We start from the raw sequence: 27,741 nt of genomic DNA, 5'->3' as shown, positions 1-27,741 counted from the left end.
AGGAAGAAGTTCATGGTAGTAATAACTTTTAGAAATAGCAAGAATCTTGTAACAACACCAGTGTCTGTAAACAGAAGAAAAGAGAAATCAACTGTAGAATATCTATAAAATGGCATACTACAGAGCCATGAGTATAAATGAACTAAACTACATTTTCAATGAATCCCCAAAACATTACAGAGCAAAGAAAGGAAGTCATAGTAAAACTAGTCCACTTATGTAAATTTCAAAATCAAGTAAAACTAAACAACACATTGTTTAGGGACACTTACCATAAGATTGTTTTAAAAAAGCTAGAGAATTGATAATACAAAATTCAGAATATAGATTACTTCTGTGGTGGAGGGAGTGGATGTAACCCAGGAGAATATATGGAGGCTTCAAAGGAACTGATAATTATTTTGTGAGACCGTTCTCTGCATTAACGGTATACTTCACGATAAAAGTTCCTTCCTTCCTTCCTCCCTTCCTCCCTCCCTCCCTCCCTCCCTTCCTTTCTTTTTAAGAGAACAGAAAAACTAAGTCACAGATGGGAACCTTCATTAAAAAAGCAAATCATTTAAGAGCCAAGTTTATGCACTACAGAATACACACACTTTTCTCACATTTCGTATGAGATACTGACTTCTCCACAAATAATTCTAGAATTTGGGAAGAAATTAAATGAAAAAGTTAAAATTCACCCATAAAAGTCTTCATGCTATCCTATATATCTCGACATTTCCCCCAAGTAGGCAAAACGTTCAACTCCAATGTTGAAGTTCCTAGCCAGTTAAGTCTTTCTAGCTTCAGTCAGCAAACAACTTTAACTTTTCTTTATCCATTGACCATAAGGATGGGCAGTTTTGCATTAGCACTAACACCTGTTTCAGAAAAAAAGAAGCAAAATGGACGAGCAATGCACACTCTGATTAGGGTGGTCTGATGAGAAGTATTCCACTGAGTTTCTGAATCGCTTCAGTTCAACCTGGTCTGCCCATCCTGCATTATACATGAAAATACTTCGGAATGAAAGCAATTACAAATATAAAATGATGCATTTTCTCCTTTCCTCAAGCAAATGAAAATTACTAATTACCAAAGGAGCTTCGCAAAGCAGATACATGGGATATCCACGTCACGTCTCCACTGGGAGATACAGCACCGACCCCAAATAAAGAAATTACAGTCAAACAAGGAGGTTTTTTTTTAATCTTTTTCACTTGTACTTTTTCATGACTCTAACACTTTGCTCCATCTCCTTATGGTGACACCAAGCCAACCACCCTTACTGACCCAGACTTGTTCTGCAAGTCCCCCATTCTCTTCCTTCTCAAACACCGCTGCCACTGCCCACGGTGCCTCCGTTAAGCCTTCTCCTCCGCACAACCCCTTACAAGATGCCAGAAACATCAGCGTTCCTCTTCAGGTCCAAACTCCCAGGCTCCCCGACCCTGAAAACCGCACCTACGCCAGCCTGGCGCTTCCCGGGCCCCATCTCCACGCCCGCCGAGCCGCACCCACAGAAAGCCCCCCGCTCCCTTCGCCGCGCCCCCTCCACCCTTCCCGTAGTCCTGCAGCGCCCGGCGCTCGCCCCCTACTCAGAACCCTCATTTCCCACTGAGCCTCCCCCCCCCCGCTCTGCACCTGTGGCCCGGTCTTTCCACCCCGCTTCCCAGTCACCGCGGGGCCTCTCGGCCGAGCCCACCGGCCCCGGCCAGGCTAGACCAGCCCAGCCTTGCCCGCTAGGCCCCGACCCAGGCCGGGCGACCTCTGCCGCCTCTTCTCCTCACCGAGCCGTCCCCGGGGCCCTCGTCCCGGGCCCCCTCCGCTTCCTCACCGACCGCAGACTCCAGCCCAGCGTCAGGGTGGCCCAGCGGCTCTAGGGGCGCAGGCTGCAAACGCCGCTCGGGGTCGGGAAGCGCCTGCTCCATAGCTGCGGTTCGGTACGGCGGACACAGTGCGCCTGCGCCGCCTCGCCCAGCCGAGCCCGCCCCTCCACCCGCGGCCGCTGCCAGGCCCCGCCCCCTGGGCCTGCGGCCTCCCCACCTGGCCTGGCCTCGCTCGAGGCTGCTGCTGAGGCAGAGAGGGCTCCTGGGCGAGGGCTGAAATTGGGGATGGGGCTAGGAAAGAAGGGCGGACCTATAAGGGAAGTGGTCAGCTGCTAAGCCAGGAGACCCAGGAATCCGGAAGAACTGGTTGAGAGAGAGAAAGAGAGAAAGGCAAGAGGAAGGTTAAGATCAGAGTAGGTACTGGAACCATTCAGGTTGGTGATCACATAAAGAAAAATTGAAACTCAAAAGAAATAGGAGGTTGGGACTTCCCTGGTGGCGCAGTGGTTAAGAATCCGCCTGCCAGCGCAGGGGACACGGGTTTGAGCCCTGGTCCGAGCAACTAAGTCCGTGAGCCACAACTACTGAGCCTGCGTTCTAGAGCCTGTAGCCACAACTGCTTAGACCTTGTGCCACTACTACTGAAGCCCGCCTGCCTAGAGCCGGGGCTGGGCAACAAGAGAAGCCACTGCAATGAGAAGCCCGCACACCGCAAGGAAGAGTAGCCCCTGACCGTGGCAACTAGAGAAAGCCCAGGCAGCAGCAAAGACGCAACGCAGCCAAAAATAAATAAATAAATAAAAAGAAATTGGAGGTCGCAATCTGACGTCTCCCTCTTGGCCTCTATCTTGCCTGCCATTATTGGTTCCATTCCTCGCCCCACCTACCCCCCCACACACCCGGAAAGATCCGAGCCGCATAAATTATTGTCAGCAGGTTGAGTAACACAATTAGCAAAAGGTAACACTTTTAAGTGTTTGAGAAAAGTTAAGCGCTTGGCTGAAGCCGTACTTGAGTTCTATCTTAAGTGTTTCTTGAAGCCCTGGAGATATCTGATAATTTTCTACAAACACCTCAGTTGAATTTTCGAACGTGCTTCCTAGACAAGCATTCACTATGGTACCCTGATGGGAAGCGCTCACTGGGTGTATCAGACTGTGGTACCTTGAAGTACCCTGTACACAAAGTCTGGTCATCAATTTTTCAAGGAGAGAAACTGATCTTTCTGCCCAAATAACTTGGCTGTTCAAAGCTGTGATACACAATTTTCTCCTCCTCCTGATACTTCCTCTGGCTTGGTAGCGATTTTTCCCATTCATCCCTAAAACCTCAAGTTATCATGTCCAAGTGCTATTATCACTTTGTTCAAAAATCGGTTATGACCTTTCTCATATTTTTTTTTACAGTTATTTACTTATATGTCGGTCTGCCCCAACTAGGCTTCAGACTCCTTTAAGGCAAGGACCCTATTTTATTATTTTTTTCTTACCAAACCTAGGACATTTACTCAATAAATGTTTAAAGGCATTTAATCAGTTTTTCAGGGAACATCCGTGCTAGGCAAATTCTCAAGAATTTTTTTTTTTCTTAGTTCCCCCACCAGGGATTGAACCCGGGTCCTCGGCAGTGAGAGTACAGAGTCCTAACCACTAGACCACCAGGGAATTCCCAGGAACCATTTTTAAATCAGAAGGCTATTTTATTAATTTACTATAGGAGAAATAGATATCTTCTTTCCAGGGACAGATATGTATCTGTTATCCTGTGCCCTTTTCCCAGTTTTGAGATACCCAGAAAACTAAGTCCTAGAGCCATTGGGATAAGTGCTCTGTGCTGGTGACGTGAGCATCTCACCCTGCAGTGAGTAGTGTTAGAAAACAATATTCAACTGAGTAAACTTTGAAGATCTTGTTGGCTTTATTCAACAATTCATGGAGCAGGCAGCATCCCATGTAGCAGATAGAAAGGCATTCCAATGAGCTGTACAAAATGAAAAACTTTTATAGGAGGGAATGGGGGCAAGGAAGTTATACTAGCAAAAAGTGGATTGGCTGTGGCAAGGACACTTTCCTTTAGGGGATGGCAGGGCTCTAACGAACAGATTACCTCACTAGTGCTGACCAAGTAGTTCCTGGTTGACTGGTTTAAGATTCCATTTCGGGGAGAGCTGAAACTATAATTAAGTTAATTATTAAGTCCTGGTTTGGTGATGTGTGGTTAGCATAAGTGACTCCATTTGGGGCCTGTTGTCTTGTTTTAAACAACTGGAACAAGGAAAAGGACTCGGGGCTTTACAAAGCAATCACCTGAGGGGAGGCCACAGTGCTATCTGTGGTTTCTAAAAAAAAACCAACCAAACAAAATACTAAAAGAGTAGGGACATCTGTTTCCCCTTCATTCACACCTCTTTTTTGTGTGTGAAAAAAAAAATTCAAGACTGCCTTTGAGGGGCTTCCCTGGTGGCGCAGTGGTTAAGAATCCACCTGCCAATGCAGGGGACACAGGTTCGAGCCCTGGTCCGGGAAGATCCCACATGCCGCAGAGCAACTAAGCCCATGTGCCACAACTGCTGAGCCTGCACCCTAGAGCCTTCGAGCCACAACTACGGAAGGCTGCATGCCTAGAGACCGTGCTCTGCAACAAGAGAAACCACTTTAATGAGAAGCCCATGCACCACAACGAATAGCCCCTGCTCGGCACAACTAGAGAAAGCCCGCGTGCAGCAACAAAGACCCAACACAGCCAAAAATAAATAAATAAATAAGTTTAAAAAAAATATATAGGGCTTCCCTGGTGGCGCAGTGGTTGAGAGTCCGCAGGCTGATGCAGGGAACATGGGTTCGTGCCCCGGTCCGGGAGGATCCCACATGCCGCGGAGCGGCTGGGCCCGTGAGCCATGGCCGCGGAGCCTGCGCGTCCGGAGCCTGTGCTCCGCAAGGGGAGAGGCCACAGCGGTGAGAGGCCTGCGTACCGCAAAAAAAAAAAAAAAAAAAAAAAAAAAAAAACAAACAAAAAAAACCCCAATATCTAACAAGATATTTTTTAAAAAAGACTGCCTTTGATATCCATTTTAAGTCGTTCACCTAGATATAACTTTGTTCCTGTATCTTCTTAAGAGATGGCCTTGAAGAAACCAAATTTGAAAACGCAAAAGGGTGTTGAAGTGTCTAAAATAAGGATAAAAAGGATTGCATGTTCATTTTCCCTTATCTCATATACATATAATACATGTTCATTGTGGGAAAATTAGAAGATAGTTATGCATAAAAATAAAAGCTATCCATGCTCCCACACCCAGAGATGAACACTTCACATTTAACATATATCCATTCAAATATCATGCACACATATAATAAAAATGGAACCACACTACAATGCTAATTTATAATTTATTTTATCCACTTAGTACAGTAAGAACACCTTTCCATGCAATTAAATATATTTCTACAGAATCTTCTTAAAGGCTACACTTTTGTAAAAAATTGTAAAAAATTTTGTATTGTAAAAAATTACTATAACTTATTTAATCTTATAATCCTCAATAGTTATAATTTGATTCTAAGCTTGACTTTTACAAACAACACTGCAGTGACCATCCTTTTATATAACATCTTTGAGTACCCAACCAGTTATTTCCTTAGGCTAAATAGGCATTGGAAGATTTACAGAAAATTTCATTTAAGCTCTGATAGTACCTGAGGAATTATCTCTGCTCTATTACAAAATAATATATTTCTTAAAAATTGATATTTGTGGGACTTCCCTGGTGGTCCAGTGGTTGGGACTCCTCGCTCCCAATGCAGGGGGACCAGGTTCGATCCCTGGTCAGGGAACTAGATCCTGCATGCTGCAACTAAAAAAAAGAGATCCCAAACGCGGCAGCAAGGATCCCACATGCCGCAGCTAAGACCTGGCATAGGCAAATATTTTTTTTAATTATTAAAAAAATTGATATTTGTATCCACTAGATAATACATCTTACCCTTGGGGCTGCCTATAACCTAACTTTTTTTTTTTTTTTCCTGGCCGGCTGCTCTGCCCAGCTTGCAGGATCTTAGTCCTCCGACCAGGGACTGAACCTGGGCCCCTGGCAGTGAGAGCATCAAGTCCTAATCACTGGACCACCATGGAATTCCCAAGAAATTCTTTTTAATAAAGAGACAAAACTAGTGTTTATGTTAAGAGCCTGGGGTGGGAGAAGAAATGGTATCTTGAGCTTTTTAATGGGTCCATCTTTTGGACACCCTATCTTGAAGTTTTTATGTGCTTGGCACTTTACATACATTTTCATGAAATGCCCCTGCAAGGCAGGCATTATTTTCCCCATTTCACAGAGGAAGAAGCAGGCTTGGGTAATATTTGACAAGGTCACATAGCCAGCAAATAAGGAGAAGACCTGAGATTCAAACCCAGATTTACAGGATACCCAGTATCCAAGCTCTTGGGCCATGCTGCTCTGGATGGGGGAGAGGAAAAAGAGAGATTCTTCTGGAAAAGGAGGCAATTGGCAGAAATCGAGGGTTCATTCCTCACCTGAAAAGCTAGAGAGAAGCACATTTCCTTGGATTATGAAGGCAAAGTCACTTCACTGGCTAAAGTCTGGGAAAGCCCAAAGCCAACTCCATGGAGATTTCCAATACAGATGCTCTCTGTTCTTCTGATTCAGACAAGAGAAGGATACCCACTCCAGCATCCCCCTGGGGGAGGGCCTCAATGGGAAAAATCTCAGGAGCAGGGGTGACCGGCCAGGGCGGCTCTAAGGCTGAGTCGCCTTCTGGGTGGACACTTTCCCCACCTCATCCAGCCAGAGGAACTTCAGTCTCTTATATCTGAATAGCATGATTTAGGCTTCCATTTTGTCATGAGTTTAACAAATATTTACTGAGCTCCTGTGTTAGCCTAGAAACTCCATGTAACACCCATTGTCTGCTCTCCATCACCCAGGTTCTGTCTCCCCTCCCCAGGATTCTCCTCCTGTGTCTGGCTGGCCCCCCAGGGTCTGGGAAGGTCACGTTCTTGCTCTGGAACTACACCCTTCGCCTTGACCAGCAACCAGCCCCAACCCCCCCCCCCCCCGTCTCTCATTTTAGTGTCGGTGTGGGTGACATCTGCTTCATGTATTTTGAAGATGTATATTAGGTACATACACACTCATGACTGTTATGACTTTCTAATGGAATTGGTATTTAATCATTGTGAAGCGTCTCCGTCTGTCTGCTGATACTCTTTCTTAAAGCCCATTTTGTCTGATATCAATATGGCCACACCAACTATATAGTGCTTATTGTTTTGTTCGCATGGTAGATCTTTTTCCATTTTGTTATCTTCAACCTATCTGTGTCTTTATTTAAAGTTTCTCTTATAGACAGTATAAGTGGAGGGGGGAGAGGAAGGCTGCATTTGTGAGAAAATTTAAATTACCATCAATCAGTTTAAAACATTTATGTCTTGCGTGGAATCTTCTACTTGGAACTTCTGGTATCATTTGCCCCATGCTGTGTGGACTGCCACACGGGAACACTTTGCTGTCACTTATCAGAGGCACAGCCCTCCTAAGGGGGATCCTATTCTTCTTCAGCCAACTGGCCAACCACCCCTCAGAGAGCAGTGGTTCCCAGGGTAGCAAAGCAAGGGGAGGGGCATGGCTGTGAATGCGGACACTCAGGAGCAGAATTAAGGGAGGGCAGGACACAGGAGACAGGGAGCAGCATCTGGGATCTTCCCTCTGCCTGAGAAGCATCCTGTCCAACACACGTTCAGTAAGGTGAGCAAGAAACAGGCAAGAGATGTAAGCTTTTGTGACTGATGACCTTTGGGTAGCTTTTAAATTGTTTCTCCCTAAACTATTTTGCCCTTTTTATTGAATCTATAGAATAAAGGACCTTCCAAATACGAGAAATAATTGTAAGTAAGTAAATTTATACTGAATGTACTTTGCCCTGTGTTTAGACTGGTTGTTTTCTCGACTTGGGATTTTTCCATGACCTCCTTCCCACATACTCATTAACCCTCTTCATCGAAGGCTGTCTTTTTTCTGTTCTGGCACGTCTCATCTTGTTTACTAGCTCTGTCTCCTCTTCTGGGCTAATGAACTCAGCAGTAAGAATGGGGTGGGACATGCCTCACGTCTCTGTGTCCCCTGCACTCAGCATATAGGTCTGCTGAACTAGTGAATGAGTGGGAGGGGCGTAGCATACAAGGCAAAACAAGCAAACAAATAATAGCCAACCACACTTTTACTTATGAAAGCCAGCCAGGCCTGCCTACCCTAGCTCTCACTGTACCAAGCAGGCCCAAAGAAAGCCCATCCAGCTTCTGCAGGCAACTCCTCACACAGGAATTCTCCCCGAAACTGCAAGGAAGGGGGGAGGTAAGAATGGTAGAATGGTTACGGTGGAATGCTGGCCAGTGCTGTCTCCTCTTGCATCCCTTCCCCAATCCCAAGGTGGGCCCTCCTCCCTAGCCCCTTCCCCACGGGCTTGGTCCTGTGAGGACCCCAGCTTGGACCCTGAGAATCATTTCCTTGAGATTGAGAGGCAAGCAGCAGGAGTCACTGTGTCCCTGTCTGCAGCTGGGCCCTAATCAGTCAGATCTCTGCTTCTACCAGGAGTGTCTCTGAGCCGCCCTACCATCCTCACCTCTCCCCTTTGTTAGGAAGGAAAAGCGCTGACACTGCAGAGATCTGAGTCAACTGATTAATCCCAGAAACCACCAACTTCAGCCCTGAGGGGAATGGCAGAGGAGGGTTTTTTTTTTTTTCTTTTTTTCCTGTGTAAATAACCCAAACTGGAGATCATAGGTAAGATATTATCTCAGAGATCCTCTAATCCAACCCCGTCATTTTTCTGATGAGGACAGAGAAGCCCAGAGAGGCAGTTCAACTTGCCCACAGTCACTGCTAACAACCAGTTAGTAGCAGAAGGTGGTTGGGACACAGCTCTGGTCCCAAACTCTGATTGAGGGGCAGAGAGTGCCTGATTCAGCTTCTTCTGAAGGCCAGGTGAACTCTCTCACGGGAATAGCCATTTCCTTGCCTGGAGGGGTGGAGGAAGGGGGAGTTTTTTCTTTTCCACTTGAGGAGGGATGAGGTGCTGGGGACACAGCCACAGGTATCTATCAGCCAGTGAATGAATGAACAAATTGTGGTATATTCCAAACAATGAATTCCTATTCAGCAATAAAAAAGAATAAACTATTGATACACGAAACAACATGGATAAATCGCAGAATAATTATATTGAACGGAATAAGCCAGACGCCCTCCCAAAAGACCATATTGTTTGATTGTTTATATAAAATTCTAGAAAACTCAAACTAATTCATGTGACATAAAGCAGATTAATGAGGTAGTGGGTTGAATGGTGATCTCCAAAAATCACCACTGGTGATTGGTGACGTCCTGATTTCTGGAACCTGTGAATGTTACTTTACTTAGAAAAAGCGTCTTTGCAAATGTAATTAAGGATATTGAGATGAGATCATTGTCTTGGATTATCCTGGTGGGCCTTAAATCCAGTGTCAAGTGTCCTTATAAGAGGATACCAATACAGGTAGTCCCTGGAAATGGGAAAGAGGTGGAGAGAGGGGAGAGGTGGGAAGGAGAGATTACAAAGGTGTAAGAGTAAACTTTTGGGAATGATAAATATTTTCATTATCATGATTGTGATGTTTCATGGATGGAGACATATGTCAAAACTTGTCAAATTGTATACTTTAAGTCCATTATACATTAACAAAACTGTTAAAAAGATGAAAGATCCATGGATCTAAAACAAGATTCCACTTGCAATATTCTGGCTTTTTGGAAGTAGTCCACATAACGTTGATATGTGGTGCATTCTCAGAAAACTGATCATGAGAGGAAACACCAACATATGAAGAACAGCTGAATAACCCCAGAATATTAAAATTCAGATAACTGATATATATATTAATATATAAAGTAATCAAATATATTAAGTATTGCAATGTACAAAACATTCTCATCTTATATGAACTTCATTAGAACTGAGACCAATGACATCCTTGTAGTGAGATAGATTTTGATGCCCCTCTTTGACTTCTTCTGTTGGATCTTCTGTTTTTCATGATCTCTTATCTTCTCCAATTCCTGTTGTTGTTGCTTTTTTTCTCCCTCTTCTTATGTTTTGCTGGAGCATGTACTTTAATAGCTTCCAGAAAAGGAAATGCTGGCATAAACGTTTTTTGAAATCTTGCATGTCAGATTTGTCTTTTGGCTGGGGACAAAATGCTAGGCAAAATTGCTCTTTTGTCTTTTAGCTTTCAGGGATATTATTGAGAAGGCTGATGCCATTCTCTTTTTAGAATCTTCTCTTTATCTCTAGTGTTATGAAATTTCACCATGATGTGCTTTGGCTTGGGCTTTTATTTTTTCTCTGTTGTGCAGGGTATTCATGGCATTTCAAATGGATTCACATCATTTACTCTGGGAAATTTTCATAAATATATACATACACATCATACACACATATACATATATCAAAATAGTATCATCCCTTCCATTGGTTTTCTTTCCCTGGAATCCCCACTAGTTACATGTCAAGACTTCCTGGATTGCTTCTCTCATTTCCGTAGCATTTCTCTCCTATCGTCCATTGTTCATTCTTTTGTTCTGTTTGCTGAGAGCTTTTTCTCACTTAACTTCTAGACCATGTATTGAGTATTTAATTTGAACTATCATATTTTAAATTTCCAAGACCTGTGCTTGTTCTCTGAACAGTCCATTTTAAAAATAGCATTTTGTTCATGTTTTGTGGAAACAATATCATCTCATCTGCCTGAAGATTTAATTTTTTCTGAAGTTACTTCCCCTGACTTCCTGAATTATCTGCTTCCTCTAATTTCTTTTCTCCTGTTTGTTTTGATCTCTCTTTTATTCATGTTGGAAGCTTTCCTCAAATGTCTGCTGATCCTTAGCTATTAAAACGAGCCATGATATGTTGTCTATATATACAGTGTGGTGGACGATGGATATGTGTAATGTATTGGTGAGAGGGTGGAGGGTTATGTTGGAGGAACTGCTGACTTGGCTTTACTGTAAAGTACTTAACAGGGTTGTCAGCTGAGCTTTTTGCTGGTGGACCCTTCAAATATATTGTAGGACTTTTTTTTTTCTGGAGTTGTTCTCCTAAAAGGGATCTGTTAATCTCTCGCCTAAGGGTATAAGCCTGACTGCCAATATTTGGGGAATGGGATAGGGGAAGGGGCTGAAAGATCTGAATTGGTTCAATCAGAACCAATTTGTTCTGGTTCAATCTCTCCAGAGTCTCTTGTAGGGTGGAACAAGGGTTAGTCACCTGGATGCATTGTTTGGGGCTTCTTATGCAGACTTTGAACCAACCCTGTTGTTTTCAGCTCACTGCTCAACTCTGCCTTCCACATTACCTAGGTACACTGATGCTTTTCTGGGATTTGGAAAGACCAATAGCCTTGCCTGTGTCAACATCCCATTCTCAGGAATTAAGTTTTAGCTTCTTCCCTCATCCAAGTCTCTGAGGATAGGGAGAGTATTTGCCACATCAGAGTCCAATGCACCACCCAGCCCCAAAGGAATACTCAGCAGATATCTGTTGAATGAATGAAGGTCTAGCTAAGTGACTTGAAGTGAGCGCTAAACTTTCTGAGCAATAATTTCTTCATCTGTAAAGTTTGAACAGCCATCCGTGACTTTCCAATTTCACAGGGCTGTTGTGGAGTGAAGGGACTCAATACTTTTCTTCTTCTTCTTCTTATTTTTGGCGACAAGTAGGTATTAGAGGTGATGTTGGTTACAACTTGCAGAATTCAGTGAATCAATATGTAGATCCCATACCTTTCCCAAAACACAATCTAAAGGTCAGAATTTTCTCTTCTTTTCACTTCTAGTCTTGGACTTCTTAACATACAATTCCTAATAGCCAGAAGGAAAGTGTACATTTAAAACTTTGGCCCAAAGGAGAGAGATACAATTGCTACAAAGACTTGTTTCCCTGGCCAAATATTAACAAGGTGTAGATTAAAAAACAAAACGAAACAAAAACAAAAACAAAAACCAGAAAAGGCCTGTACCTTTTGTTAAGTGAATAAGCTGCAGCAGATGTCAAGAAGAGGACAAGGTAAAACAGTTACCCTAAAGTGGTATTATTTCACTCCTGTCAAGGAGGGGGAGATTTCAATTACTCAGAAATGTACTTTTAATAAGAATTTAAAAAAATCATATTTCAGTAATTCTTAAAATGGTTCAAAAATTCAAAGAAATAAATGGGCATTCAAACGGTTCAAAGAACAAAACAAAAACCTCTAGTTTCATTTTATATTCTTGCTCTATTTCCAGTTTATTTAAAAGTCGTAAAATTATAACATTTTAATTTTAAAAAATTGTTATTAAATTTACTCCCTTATTTCCCTAAGAGATTCCTGAAGGTAAGGATTTAAATCAATGTCCTTCTCGAATGAACAGGGCAATAACTCCGCTAAATATAAACTTTCTATTTCTCTCCATTCACAAAACAGACAAAGGCATCATTGTTCTCTAGTTTTATTATTTTTTAATCTTCCCAACACATGAACTATAACTCATTTTGAGATTTTTCAGTGCATTTCACAGCAAAAATGAACAGGGGAATCATTAAAATGGTTGTACATTAACCAATTATCTTCTTATAATTTACAATTTGTTGAAAAAAATTATTATTTTGCTGTTTTCATCCTATTAGCCCCCTTCAATAAAACACAGTTTATCAGAGCACAAAGCTTAAGCTTCTTATGATGATGCAACAGATACAGCCACTTACAATGGCTGATGAATAACAGGTATATGTTACACACACCGATTGGAAGACCACATCAGAAGAAACAGAGTAAGGCACCACTCTTGGAAAATTAAGGTAGCTTGAAGTAACAAGTGTTGAGCACCATAAGTAGGTGCTAAATAAATACTTGAATGAATGACGAAAGCCATAATTAGCACTATTCTTTTAATTGCCAGCAATTCTTCAACCTCAATAAAATACTTATTTAAAAAAAAGACTGTACCTGAATATAACTTCCTGATATCTTTTTTCCTGACACCTTTTTATTTCATACTGTTTCTTCAGCATTTGCGTTTCCTTGAAAAAACAAAACATACCATACATGCACTTAGTCACATATATAACTTCTGAATTACTGACAAATATGAATAGTTGTTTTAAATTTTGAGTGAACAGAGGTAAGATAAAGCATACTTATCCAGAGGGATAGCACGTAATATTGAATATTAACCTACAAGTGAAAAAAAGGTAAGGAAAACAGTAAGTCTTATTTTTTAATATTTGCTTGTTCTTTAATGCCTCAGTTCTTGAGAAGGGCCAAAATCTCATCATACTGACATGACCACATTTTAAAAAACTGTCTCTCAAGTATAATATTTAATAAAACTAGGTATTGAAAAATGCTCTGAAATTTTTCAAGTCAATGTTGTTTTCAAGTATATTAAAATGCTCAGAAGAAAAAATTCTCCATGGTTATAATTCTAATCAATTTATAAATATACTTTTTAAAAGAGAGTTCTAACAGAGGTGGATAATGGATAAGTTCCTCAGACACAGGCACACAGTCTCTTTGAAGGAACAGAATGCCTTGTTATGACAACCTGGTTGACTTTTTTTTTAACACTGATTTCAGGCACAATGGCTGAAGCCACTTCTGGGTCATCTTCTTCCTCCTCTTGATTTGTTGTAAGAGTAGTGAATACTTCAGTTACTGACAGAAAGCAAAGCACAAACTCTGAAAGAGACTTCAATTTTCACTACAAAGAAATCAAAATCACTGAGTTCTCACTGTTGTGTTTATCTGCTGCCCCCATGCAAAAAGAGGGGATTCAAACTTAGCTTTTGGAGAAGGAACTGGATAAAAGATTAATCATCTAATAATTCAGGTGAAAGGGCTTCAGATGATATTGCTCACATCACATGAACGGCTTGGTGAGAGGTCCATCGTGCTTCTTCAACACTTTGGTCTTGCTGCAGTTCTATGGTGCCCTAATTGGTACATTCGTGTGTAGTTAGTTTCAGTCTGTGCAATCAGGAAGCAGGTCACTCAGTGCAATGACTCCATTCTGAGAGAGTTTAGGGTAAATAGAGAAGTTCATTTGGTCGAGTCTTAGATAGTGTGTGTCACTCTGCGGGTTGTACTGTTGGAATTATTTTCCAAAGTGGTTTGTGATAAACCCAGGCATCTCCCTGAAACAAGTAGAAAAATAAATTAAAGAACCATTCCTTTATTATTTTCAGAATCAGTAACCAAAACTAGATGCAATGCCTTCATTGAAATGGAATTCTGTTCTCACATTTAAAAACAAGAGTTTGTGAAGAAAAAGCCTCGGTGCTTAAGACACCAAAAAATATGTGTGGTTTAGCTAGGATTGGTGAGAAGTTCTGGTCTGGGAAGACCTAGTTTGTGCTCCACGAATATTTTACTTTGCAGAAGTCATTTGTAGCAATTCTGCCAATTTTGCCAAGATGCTGCAGATTGAGCCCCACTGATGGAGTGACAGGCAGCAGGTGGAGCATAGGAAATGGTCACCAAGGTACGAACTATTCTCTGCATCTCAGCTGGCATCTCTAGGATCTGAGTATTGTTTCCTAGTTCTTTTCTGACTCTACCCTATTAGTTTTCCCTGGTTCCTGTGAATAGAAGGATACCAAAAGGAGATAAAGTCAGTCAAAGAGTGAAAGAAAGACAGGAGAAGACCAAGTGAGGAAAAAAGTGCTGCAGCAAATGCATGAAGCAGCATACTGGGGTGAGATCTTGGCAGAGCTGAGGTCACAGTAGCTAAGACTGTAGTTCGGTGTTTATGTGACTAGGTGAAGGAAGTCAGATTTGAACCTCCGTCCGTAACCCCTATATCGCCCTCAATTTATTTGCATTAAAAAATTTTTTTTAGGGACTTCCCTGGTGGTCCAGTGGTTAAGACTTCACCTTCCAATGTAGGGGGTGTGGGTTCAATCCCTGGTCAGGGAGCTAAGATCCCACATGCTTCATGGCCAAAAAACCAAAACATAAAACAGAAGCAATATTGTAACAAATTCAATAAAGACTTTAAAAATGGTCCATATCAAAAAAAAAATCTTCAAATAAATATTTAAAAATATATATTTACCCTACCTTACTCCAAAAATGGCTTACACCCAGCAATTATGTGGGTCATAGTGACGAGGACTCTCTCCTTGACCAAACTTTAAAAGTTAGACTCCTCTGTCTCTCTTCTTGACTAAGCCTCATCCTAGGCCTGCTAAACTCAGTTTTAGCAAAAAAAAATCCTGATGAACTAGTTTATCAAGAATTCTCTCATCTTTGATATCCAATGAAACTCTTCTCCTCACACTTTTGATCTAATCATGTGCCTCCCCCGACCCACCATCCTTGACATCTGACCAAGTTCCTCTTAGTAATCTTCCATCTACTCCCTCATCCTGCCCATTGGCTATAAATTCCCACTTATCAACACATTCAGAGTTGAATTCAATCTTTTTCCTCTACTGCAATATTCTTGAACAAAGTCTTCCTTTTCATTTTTAATAAGTGTCAGAATAATTTCTCTTTAACAAAAGAAACCATTATGTTGTTTAAATTAAATCACCTGGTTGATAATTATCACAAAACACAAAAGATGTCTCCTAACCACATTACAGAATGCTAGGTTTAGAAGTTAAGACGTGCCACCTGACCATCTCACTTCACAGATGAAGAAACTGAGGCTCCGAGAAGTGAAATGAGTTGTCCAACTTCACCCAGGAAGGGGCAGAGTTCTTTTCAGTGCACCTTCTATATAATTACCTACATTTTACAGATGAGGAAACCGAAGTTAGAAGTGGTAAATAAACTATCCAAGGTATGACTGAGGTTCAAGCTTAGCACATCTGACTCCAATGTGGTCCACTATTCTGCAAAAGCCTTCCTGCTTGCATTTATATACATCTTAAGCAATTTTAAACATCCACTCAAGAGGATATGACCAATAGATCCTGATGGATGTGTATAATCGCAAAAGGGAGGAAATGGAAGATCTAATAAATTAAACGTCAATGAGAAATGGTTAGGAAAAGAAGGTAGGTATTATCAAATGATACTAGAAACACTTTAAGTTCATTTATACTTTCTCAGGTTACTCTACCTCCTCTTTTTATATCAAGTGACTCTACTCCTCCATCTAACTAAAGCCAACTCCAAACTGGTCTGTTGGTTTGACAGCAATAATGAAAGTACCAAACAAGTGGAAAAGCTCTTGTCACTTATAGCAGTATGTATGAAATATCTACTAAGTGCCCAGCACTGTGTTTAGGACCACAGGGGAGACAAAATTGACTTTTCAATAACATATGATTCTTCTTAGCAAAGAGCCATACCTGATGGCAATAGCGCCAAAGTTGTTATGAACTTCGTGGTACCAGTGTCAGCTAACTACCATCCTCGTCAGCCTCACCTCTACTCTGTAGTGCTTCTTACAGCACAGTCCATGGTCCTGTCACATACAGGATGTGACGCGACAGCCCCATGGGCTTAGACGATCAGCATGTGACACAAACCCATCTATTGTTGTACCACTGTGTCATGGCACACCATTTAGAAAGCCATCTTACATCTTACCAACTAAAGAGGCCCAAACCTGAGCCAGCATCTCCAATCTACTGTTTCATCAGGCAGTTAGTGAAGACTATCTAGGCAGAAAGGAATTCACTACTTTATTAGACAACTGCTCTATCTTGCTATCACTTTCTACATCTGTCTATCCAACATCACAAAGTATAATAAAGGGATTAAGTGGTATGTTCTTAATAATATCTGTCAAATACATGAGAAGTAGCATGTTTACATGTCATGTTAGTTGCAAGAACCAGGAGGCCTATCTTTTAAAATCGGTTGCATCTTTTACCCATTACAGCTTCTTGCTCTCAGCCCCTAGAGTTCATTTTTAATGATTTATAGAAGGCTTCCCTTAGAAAAATTCTCCTCGTTAGAATCTGCTTCTGGTATACTATCTTAGTGAGCTTGAAATGAAAAAAACCTAAGGTTACAAGACTATAATTTTGCATAGTAGTTACAAAGGTTTATCTTTTCATATAAAAATGAAGAGATGTAAAGTATTTTTCCTTGAATTCCTATCCATTTAAACATTTGGGGGACTTCCCTGGTGGTGCAGTGGTTAAGAATCCACCTGCCAATGCAGGCGACACGTGTTTAAGCCGTGGTCCGGGAAGATCCCACATGCCGCGGACCAACTAAGCCCGTGCACCACAACTACTGAGCCTGTGCTCCAGAGCCCGTGAGCCACAACTACTGAAGCCCGTGCGCCTAGAGCCCATGCTCCACAACAAGAGAAGCCATCGCAATGAGAAGCCCATGCACCACAACAAAGAGTAGCCCCCACTCACTACAACTAGAGAAAGCCTGCATGCAGCAATGAAGACCCAATGCAGCCAAAAAGAAAGAAAGAAAGAAAGAAAGAAAGGAGGGAGGGAGGGAGGGAGGGAAGGAAGGAAGAAAGAAAACAGTTGGCATTTATATTTCATACCCAAAGGTGAGAAAAATTAAAGCAATGAAACTACTACAATAAACTGTGGGCTTTTAAGAGTAATAACTATGCAAAATTCACAAACTGTTTTTCTAGATTCTTCCTGACAGACCAATATTAAAATTCAATGAGTTTCCTTAGACTTGGCTATGGACAAGAAAACTTTTCTTGGCATCAGCTCTGGTCCATTATTCACCTTACTCTGAATTCTACCAGAAATTAATAAACAAAATAAAACAAAACCTTTAAATTTAGAAAAGACTTTAGGAATCATTTTGTCTTACCTGCAAAACTAGTGAATTAAATGCTTCTACATAAGCCATGGTCTCTTACATGAGTCTAGCGATGGGGAACACATTACTATAAATGTACACTTGTCATTATTGGATTTTTTATTTATTTATGTATTTATTTACGGTACGCAGGCCTCTCACTGTTGTGGCCTCTTCCGTTGCAGAGCACAGGCTCTGGACGCGCAGGCTCAGCGGCCATGGCTCACGGGCCTAGCCGCTCCGTGGCATGTGGGATCTTCCCGGACCGGGGCACGAACCCGTGTCCCCTGCATCGGCCGGCGGACTCTCAACCACTGCGCCACCAGGGAAGCCCGATTATTGGATATTTTTTATTGTTATACATTCCTTCTTATGTTAAGCTCAAAATGCTTCCTGGTAGTCTGGGCCTAGCTCAAGTCTGCTATTGGAGCTGATAAGAAACTTCTATGTGATAAGCCTAACCTATATTTGAAGAAAGTTATAATGAATGGCTCCAATTATCTGTTTTCCAGCCTAAGTACCCCCCACATCACTATTTTTTCCTTAAACAATGCAAAGATTCTAGTCACTTCTCACTATCCTCTGTGTAGCCATTTAAGTTTTTCATGCATCCTTAAAATGTGGTCTCTGGAAGTGAACAAAGAGTTTCACTGTGGTACAAAAACAACAAATTGTCAATTGCATATTCTGTTATTGAGATTAAAGATTAATGTCGGTATTTCGTGGCCAATCTAAATCCCCAAATCTATTTCATCTGAACTGCTGGTAAACTATTCTACTTTGACAAACTGTGAAAAGCTCATGAAAAAGCTCATGGTTAAGCTGGACTATTTTTAGAAATAAAGCTATATAAGTGATAATTCAAGAAAGCCTACTAAGCTAAAGTTCTCACTAAGTAGATAATGAGTTTTAGTCTGAAGACACGTAGGACATGTACCTCTTTAATAAAATATTTGGTTTTCCAAGGTGTGCCTGTTTCAGTACGATGCCTTTCTTCAGTCCTCTGGCGTTCTTCCAGGGTACGTTTATGCTCTGTGGCCTTATCAATATCAGATTCCCTCAGAGAGTCTGTCACATTTCTCCACAATCGCCTGAAATCCGAAAACCACACATTTTACATTCTTCAAAAAAGATAATTAAATAGAACTGATACCCTCAAAATTAACAGTAATCTTAATAAATTACATTTCCTGAATCAGATCTAGAATTTCATGCCTATGAGTTACAAGAATGCTGACACTATGTTGCTGATGTTAATGTCCAAGATGCTGCTGCTTCTACTTCTTTTTAAATTAAAAATAATTTATATTTTCCCAAGTTATATAACCAAGATTTTTATTTTTAAGAAACTTAGGAAACAATACGCAAAAGGAGAAATAAATTTTTTTAAAATAAATTTATTTATTTATTTTTGGCTGTGCTGGGTCTTCGTTTCTGTGCGAGGGCTTTCTCCAGTTGTGGCGAGCGGGGGCCACTCTTCATCGCTGTGAGCGGGGCTCTCACTGTCGTGGCCTCTCCCGTTGCGGAGCACAGGCTCCAGACGCACAGGCTCAGTAGTTGTGGCTCATGGGCTTAGTGGTTCCGCGGCATGTGGGATCTTCCCAGACCAGGGCTCAAACCCGTGTCCCCTGCATTGGCAGGCAGATTCCCAACCACTGCGCCACCAGGGAAGCCCGAGAAATAAATTTTTAAAAAGCTGAAATAGAAGAGACCACTTGTGCTTCTGGACGTGATTAAATAATGGGCACCAGATTTACCCTCCTGCTTTTAATCAACTATAGAACCAGACAAAATATAATGAAACAATGGTTTTCAGATGTCAAACAAAAGGCAGCACAGGACAGTGACTCCTGAGAGCAGGCAAACAAATGAGGGGGTACTATGAGTGCTCCAACTGACGAGTTAGAGAGCTTGCAGGCACAGCACGGGGGCAGGGCGGGGGGAGCTCAACAAACTCCAAGCCAAAGAAATCTGCCAAGACAATTCTTTGGGGGAAGTATAGTCTGTTCAACAAATGGTGCTGGGACAGCTGGAAATCCACGTGCAAAAAGGTGACTTTAGGCTCTCACCTCACAATAAAACTTAGAAGATAAAAAAACACTGATAATCTCACCTCATCAAATAAAAACTGATCACTGAAATAAACACCATTAAGAAAATGAAAAGATGAGCAAGAGACCAGGAGACAATATTTACGAAACACATACCCAATAAAGGATCTGTGTCCAGAATTTACAAAGAACTCCTATAACACAATAAGACAACAAACAATTCAATTTAAAAAATGGGTGAAATTTATAAGCAAACATTTTAACAAAGAAGATATACAAATGGCTAATTAGAACATAAAAACATGCTCAACATCACTAGCCATTAGGGAAATGCAAATTAAAATCACAATGAGATACTATTTCACACCAGCTAGAATGGGCATACTAAATAAGACAGGCAATAACAAATGTTGATGAAGATGAAGAGAACTGGAACCTTCATAGGTTTCTGGCAGGAATGTAAAATGGTGCAGCCAGTTTTGAAAATAGTTTGGCAGTTTCTTGAAAAGTTAGACATAAAACTACCACACAAACCAGGAATTCCACTCGTAGGTATTTACCCAAGGGAAGTGAAAACATGTCCACACAAAGATCTGTACAAGAATGTTCACTGCAGTATTAATCATCATAGTCCAATACTGCAAATGTCCATCAGTTGGTGAAGGGATAGACAAAATGTAGTATCACATAATGGAGTACTATTCAGTAATAAAAAGGAATGAAATATTGATACATGTTGTACCACGAATGAACCTCAAAAATGTGCTAAGTGAAAAAAGCTAGGCATAAGAGATCACATACTGTATGATTCCATTTATCTGAAATGTCCAGACAAAGTAAAATTATAGAGACAGAAAGTAGGTTCCCTGGGACTGGGGGCAGGAACAGGGATTAACTATCAATGGGCATGAAGGATCTTATGGGAAGATCAAAGGATTCTAAAACTAATTAATGGTAAAAACTGTACCACTAAGGAAAGCTACCAAAATCACTGAATTGTGATTTTAAAACAGGTGAATTTTATGATATGTAAAATATATCTCAATAATATTTTTAAGTGGCAATTTTAATATTAAAGTAGAATTCAAAGCAAGAACTATGACCACGGATGGAGGATCATCTCATAATGGCCAAGGGCTGGGGGCAATGCAGCAAGAGGATGTGCAATCTTTTCAGGGTCAGCATTCTGGAGAAACAGAGTGTGGTTCCTATTTGCCAGGAAGCTTGAGGATGTTTCCAACAACTGTGTTACCATTCCTGAGAAAAGGACATATAATCTTAAATGTGTATGGCCCAAACAACAGAGGTCCAAATAACATGACACAAAAACTTATCGAACTATAAAGAGAAATATTCCATTAAAATTGGTAATTTCAGTAACTGATCTCAATACCTCTTCTCAACTGATAGAGTGCACAGAAAATCAGTAAAGATACAGAGGACTAGAAAAATACTATTAATCCACTTGATCTAATTGACATTTACAGAATACTCTCACCTAACATCAACAGAATACACATTCCTGTCAAGTGCACACAAAACATTTACCAAGATAGAATGCATTCAGTGCTATAAAACAAATATCAATAAATTTAAAGGATTAAAACCACACAAAGCACATTCTTTTACCAAAATGAAATTAAATTAGAAATGAATACTGAGAAGATATCTGGAAAAGCTCCAAATATTTGGAAATTAAACAACACATTACTAAATAAGTTCAAGTCCAAAAAAAAAAAAAAAAAAGAGAGAAAGAAAAACCCACAAGGGAAATCAGAAAACACATATCAAAAAGTTCAAAAGGTAGAGGCCAGATCAAGATGGCAGAATAGAAGGACATGGAGGTCACCTCCCCCAACAAAGACATCAAAAATACACCTATATGTGGAAAATTTCTCACAAAATACCTGCTGAATGCTGGCAGAGATCTCATACAACCAAAGCTGCAAAAAAGATCACTAAGTAGTTGGGATTGACATGTATACACTGATGTGTATAAAACTGATGACTAATAAGAACCTGCTGTATAAAAAAATAAAATTAAATTAAAAAATTTAAAAAAAAAAGATCACTAAGTAACTGGGCAGGATGAAAGGAAAAAAAAAAAAAAAAGTAATCAGGACAAGACCTGTGCCCCTGGGAGGGAGTTGTGAAAGAGGAAATGTTCCCTCACCCTGGGAAACTTCTTCACTGGCAGGGAGATCAGCCGGGATGGAAAGAGTGTTTCAGAGGCTTGAAGGAGAGTGCAGTAGCCAGCTTGTGGCATGCAGAACAGAGAGAGACCTGCACAGAAGGTCCTGGCCAACTCCATGGACTCCCTAGCCCAAGACGCATGGCTGCTGGTGTGTGCAGGGGCTGGGTGCTGAAACTCAGGCTTCAGAGGACAGACCGGGGGAGCGGACTGCGGATGGCTACACGGAGACAGCGTGAAGGGGCAGGAGTGAGGCCCAAGCCACAACCAGGGGTGTGCAGAGGAAAGAGCCTGGGTCTGCCACTGAAGCCCCATTGTTAACATATGCGTGCAAAGGAAGGGGTGGGGCCTGTCATAGCAGCCTCATTCTCAGTGTGCTCACAGCAGGATGGATCTGCCTCTATGAGTTCTGGGAGCACATAACCACACAAGGAGGTGGGGCTGAAATCCGAGCCAATCCCCAGGGACTGCATGACTTTAGAAGCAGGGCTGAGATCTGAGCGCCCCAGCAGCTGTGCGATCTGCAGATTTACGTGCTATGGGTGGCTTTGTAAACTCAGTGCCTGTGGGACATCTGAGAAGATTACTGGTGCACCCATGGCCAGGGTAGGTCTGGTGATAGCAGTTGCAGGCTCTGCAGGTACACACCAGGGGTGGGGCCAGGGATCTGGGCTGACTCAGTAGCTCCCACGGTGGGTCTAGGTGTGCGACTATGGCAGTGCTGGTGCCTGACTTCAGCAGTTCTGCACCAATGGGTCTGTGCTAGTGGCTTTGTGAGCACAGAGCCTGAGGGACCGACTGGCCTGGATGGCCGACTGCCTGAATTCCCATGGTTGAGGCAGGGCTTGAGGGCAGTGCCAGAAACAGTGTACTCTGTGAGCCTGCACAATGGGTGACAGGCAACACCACAGAGCTCACTTCCTAGGGGACAGCTCCAACGGAGGAATACTTAGTGGCTCCTCTCCCAGAGGAAGCGCTCTAGTCCTTCCTACCTCATACCACAGATCAGAAACAGATCTGGGGGTGTCTACTCCAACAACTGGGGAGCAGGCTCTGCCCCCAACAGGGCTGTGACAAAGAGGAGACCCTGCTCAACATCCATTGCAGGCTCTGATCACCACAACAATCACACACCCTATCAATGGGAAACAGCCAACACACACTGAGGAAAGACGTGGCAGTCATACATACTAAAGACAGCCCTTATCCCCAAAATATTAGACTCACAGAGGCTACACCAGGACACTCCCACATAAAAACAGCCCTTCAAGACCACAGTTGATTAAGTGTTTCTCCTAAACTCACAGTCAGAGAAATACAAGTAAAATGAAGAAGCAGAGGAACCGCTCTCAATTAAAAGATCAAGGGAATTCCCCTAAAGATGACCGACATCTCCAGTATACCCGATTCTGAATTCAAAAAGGAGATAATGAAAATACTGAAGGAATTAAGAAAGGCTATAGATAGAAGTGCAGATTACTGTAAAAAGCAACTAGAAACTATTAAAGAGGTACCAATTAAAATTAGAAAACTCAAAAAAAAAAATTAGAAAACTCATTTGCCAAGACAAAAGTTGAGCTTAAAGGCAATAAATAGCAAACTGGATAACTCAGAAGAACGAATAAGTGATCTGGAGGGTAGAATAATGGAAATCACCCAATCAGGATAGCAGACAGAAAGACAAATTAAAAAAAAAATGAAAGCAATATACGAGACCTATAGGATAATATAAAGCATGCCAATCTACGCATAATAAGGATCCCAGAAGGAGAAGAAAGAGAAAAGGGGATCAAAAATGTACTTGAAGAAATTATGGGACTTCCCTGTTGGCGCAGTGGTTGAGAGTCCGCCTGCCGATGCAGGGGACGTGAGTTCGTGCCCTGATCTGGGAAGATCCCACATGCTGCGGAGCAGCTGGGCCCGTGAGCCATGGCCGCTAAGCCTGCACATCCGGAGCCTGTGCTCCACAACGGGAGAGGCCACAACAGTGAGAGGCCTGCGTACAGCAAAAAAAAAAAAAAGAAATTATGGCTGAAAACTTCCCTAATCTAAAGAAGGAAACAGTTGTCGAGGTACAGGAAGCACAGAGGGTCCCAAACAAGATGAACCCAATCAGACCTACACCAAGACATATTATAATTAAAATGGGAAAATTTAAAGAGAGGATTCTAAAGGCAGCAAGAGAAAAACAAACAGTGAAATTAACAAGGGAACCTCCATAAGGCTATCAGCTGATTTCTTTACAGAAACACTGCGCGCCAGAAGACAGTAGCAAGATATATTCAAAGTCTTGAAAGGGAAAAAGGTGCAACCTAGGATACTCTACCCAGAAAGATTATCATTTAGAATAGAAGGAGAGATAAAGAATTTCTTAGACAATCAAAAACAAAAAGAATACAGTAATATTAAACCTATCCTAAAATAACTATTGAAAGATCGTCTCCAAATAGAAAAGCAGCAAGAATCTACAGTAAAGAGAAAATCACAATTGGAAAGTAAATCACTTAAATAAGCCAGTACACAGATTAAAAAAAATTTTTTTTGGAAAGCGATGACAACTACAATGAACAGCAAAAGGATAAACATGAAGATGTAAAAGAGGACATCAAAATCATAATATATGGGAGAGAAGAGTAAGAAAATGCAGACTTTTTTTTTTTAAAGACTGTGTTTGGGCCTATATGACTACCAGTCTAAAGCAAGCAGATATAGTAATAGGCTAACATACTTCAAAACCAGGGTAACCACAAATCAAAAACATACAATATATTCACAAAAGCCAAAAAGAAGAGAACACAAGCATAATACAAAAGAAAACCACCAAACCACAAAAATAAAAAGGAACAAAGAAGAAATACAACATCAACTGGAACACAAGGTTCAAAATGGCAATAAACACATATCTATCAATAATTATCTTGAATGTTAATGGACTAAATGCTCCAATTAAAAGACACAATGGGGATTTTGCTGTTGATCCAGTGGTTAAGACTCCGCACTCCCACTGCAGAGTGTGCGGGTTCAATCCCTGGTTAGGGAACTAATATCCCACAGGCTGCACAGTGCAGGAAAAAAAAAAAAAAAAAAAGGACAGAGTGGGAAAAAAAAAAGACAGAGTGGCAGATTGGATAAAAAAATAAGAGCCTATAATATGCTGCCTACAAGAGACCCCCTTTAGGGCAAAGGACACACATAGATTGAAAGTGAGGGGATGGAAAAAATAATTCATGCAAATGGAAATGACAAGAAAGCGGGGAGAGCAATACTCAGACAAAAAAGACTCGGACTTCCCTGGTGGAGCAGTGGTTAAGGATCCGCCTGCCAATGCAGGGAACATGGGTTCAAGCCCTGGTCCAGGAAGATCCCACATGCCGCGGAGCAACTAAGCCCATGAACAACAACTACTGAGCCTACACTCTACAGCCTGCGAGCCACAACTACTGAGCCCATGGGCCACAACTACTGAAGCCCATTGCCTAGAGCCCGTGCTCCACAGCAAGAGAAGCCACCACAATGAGAAGCCTGCACACCACAACGAAGAGTAGCCCCCGCTCACCACAACTAGATAAAGCCCACACACAGCAACGAAGACCCAATGCAACCAAAAATAAATAAATAAATAAGTAAATTTATTTTTAAAAAAGAAGACTTTAAAACAAAGGCCATAAAAAAACAAAAAGGACACTATATAATGGTAAAATGATCAATACAAGAAGAGGATATTAAACTTGTTAACATATATGCACGTGACATAGGAGCACCTAAATACAAAAAACAAATATTAACAGAAATAAAGGGAGAAACTGACGGGAATAAAATAATAGTAGGAGACTTTAACACCTCATTCACATCAGTGGACAGATCTTCCAGACAGAAAATTAATAACGTAACAGAGATCCTAAATGATACAATAGAACGGTTAGACTTAATTGATATTTTCATCCAAAAAAAACCAGAATACACATTCTTTTCAAGTGCACATGGAACATTCTCTAGGATTGACCACATACTAGGAAACAAAACAAACCTCAACAAATTTGAGTAAAGAAATTATTTGAAGGACTTCGCTTGTGGCACAGTGGTTAAGACTCTGCCTACGAATGCAGAGGACACGGGTTCGAGCCCTGGTCCGGGAAGATCCCACATGCCGCAGAGCAACTAAGCCTGTGTGCCACAACTACTGAGCGTGTGCTCTAGAACCCAAGAGCCACAACTACTGAGCCCACGGGCCAGAACTACTGAAGCCCATGCACCTAGAGCCTGTGCTGTGCAACAAGAGAAGCCTGCACACTGCAACAAAGAGTAGCCCCGGCTTGCCGTAACTAGAGAAAGCCCACGTGCAGCAACGAAGATCCAACGCAGCCAATAAATAAATAAATTTACAAGCAAATAAATAAATAATTTCAAGCATGTTTTCTCACCACAACATCATGAAACTAGAAATCAACCACAGAAAGAGAAATGAGAAAAAACAAGAGGTTACATGGAGATTAAATAACATGCTACTAAGAAACCAGTAAGTCAGGGCAGAGTCAAAGATGGTGGCAGGGGAGGATGCAGAGTTTGCATCTCCCCACAACTAGGGTGCCTGGCAGATGCTGGTGGGGGACCTCGACACCCAAGGACACGGGAGGAACCCGAGTGACCAGGTAGGATGAGGGGAGGAGTAAGGCGGGAGGAAAAGCGGAGGCTAGACAGCACCGGGCACCTGAGGGGTTCCTACTCCTGCAAGGACACTTGGGGGCTCGGAGGATCGGGGCGGGGAGCATGCCTAGCATGCTGCCCAATCAGGACCTGGGAAGCCTGCAGGGCTCCCAGGCAGGGTCCTCAGCCCTCCCAGGCCCCTTCCGGGCCGTGTTGGTCCTAGGGGTGCAGGAGAGAGATGGGGGAGAAGAGGAGAGGTGGGTGGGAGGGGCCCTCCAAGACCGGAGGATCAGGGGAGGCGCAGAGGGTGTTTCCCCCACCCACTCTGGCCCTGGGAAGCCTGCTGGGCTCCCAGGCCTGGTCCTCTGCCCTCCAAGGCCCCTTCTGGCTGCAGGGGTCCTAGGGGCGTAGGAGAGAGGGAGGAGGGGGGAAGAGGAGAGGCAGATGTGGGGGACCATCTGACGCCAGGGGATTAGGGGAGGGGCCATGGGAGTTTCCCTGCCCAATTGGCCCTGGGAAGCCTGTTGGGCTTTCGGGTCTGGTCCCCTGCCTTCCAGGGTCCCCTCTGGCTGTGTGGGTCGCAGGGATATAGGAGGGAGGGAGGGGGGAGAAGAAGAAGAGATGCCAATGAGAAGGGGGCCACCTGGATTGGAGGATCAGGGGAAACACGCCTAGCATTTCCCCCACCCACTCGGGCCCAGTGAGCCTGCTGGGATCCTAGACCTGGTCCTCTGCCCTCCAAAGCCAGAGGCATGCCTAAGCCCCACCCCCATCCCCTCAGGGTCTTTTCCTAAGCACAGGCCCCACCTACCACCTAAACCCCACCCCTGCCTAAGCCCCACCCCCTGAGCCAAGGCCTTCTTAGGCTTTTTTTTTCTTCTTTTTCTCCTCTTCTTTTTTTACTATTGTGGTTCTTTTTTACGTTCAGTTCATTGTTTCATCTATATTTTTATTTTTTTATTCTTTCTAACATCTGTTAGTTTTCTAATCTAATTTTATTTTTTACTCTTTGTTATTGTTCTGCTCCATTTTTTCTTTTCTGTTTTTTTTCTTTTTCCTTTTTTTTGGCACCCCACATGGCTTGCAGGATCTTGGTTCATGAGCCGGGGGTTGGGACAGAGCTCCTGTGGTGGGAGCTCCGAGTCCAAACCACTGGAATAACAAAGAACCTCAGACCCCAGGGAATATGCATCGGAGTGAGGTCCCCCAGAGGTCCTCA

General features: G+C 42.2%; 2 protein-coding genes across 4 annotated transcripts in view; both read right to left on the bottom strand.

Annotated features, from left to right (window-relative positions):
• SNX4 (sorting nexin 4) overlaps positions 1-1,942 on the bottom strand; it is a 64,679-nt gene extending 62,737 nt beyond the window's left edge. Inside the window, exon 1 of the mRNA XM_019922918.3 lies at positions 1,773-1,942. Coding sequence (XP_019778477.1) covers positions 1,773-1,913 — 141 coding nt within the window. The 5' untranslated portion in view covers positions 1,914-1,942. The remainder of the gene's footprint in view (positions 1-1,772) is intronic.
• Positions 1,943-12,332: 10,390 nt separating this feature from the next.
• Positions 12,333-27,741, bottom strand: part of OSBPL11 (oxysterol binding protein like 11) — a 98,727-nt gene continuing 83,318 nt past the window's right edge. For 2 of the 3 annotated variants that reach the window (XM_019923096.3, XM_019923095.3), the window contains exons 12-13: positions 18,574-18,727; positions 12,333-14,032 (exon numbers count right to left, since the gene is read on the bottom strand). In XM_019923096.3, coding sequence (XP_019778655.2) covers positions 13,967-14,032; positions 18,574-18,727 — 220 coding nt within the window. In that variant the 3' untranslated portion in view covers positions 12,333-13,966. The remainder of the gene's footprint in view (positions 14,033-18,573; positions 18,728-27,741) is intronic. The other variant, XM_073804122.1, reaches the window with a different exon arrangement.

Source organism: Tursiops truncatus, chromosome 4 (assembly GCF_011762595.2).
Source record: "Tursiops truncatus isolate mTurTru1 chromosome 4, mTurTru1.mat.Y, whole genome shotgun sequence".
Taxonomy (NCBI): domain Eukaryota; kingdom Metazoa; phylum Chordata; class Mammalia; order Artiodactyla; family Delphinidae; genus Tursiops; species Tursiops truncatus.
Note: the sequence above shows the minus strand (reverse complement) of the source record. Positions and strands in the feature narration are given on the sequence as shown.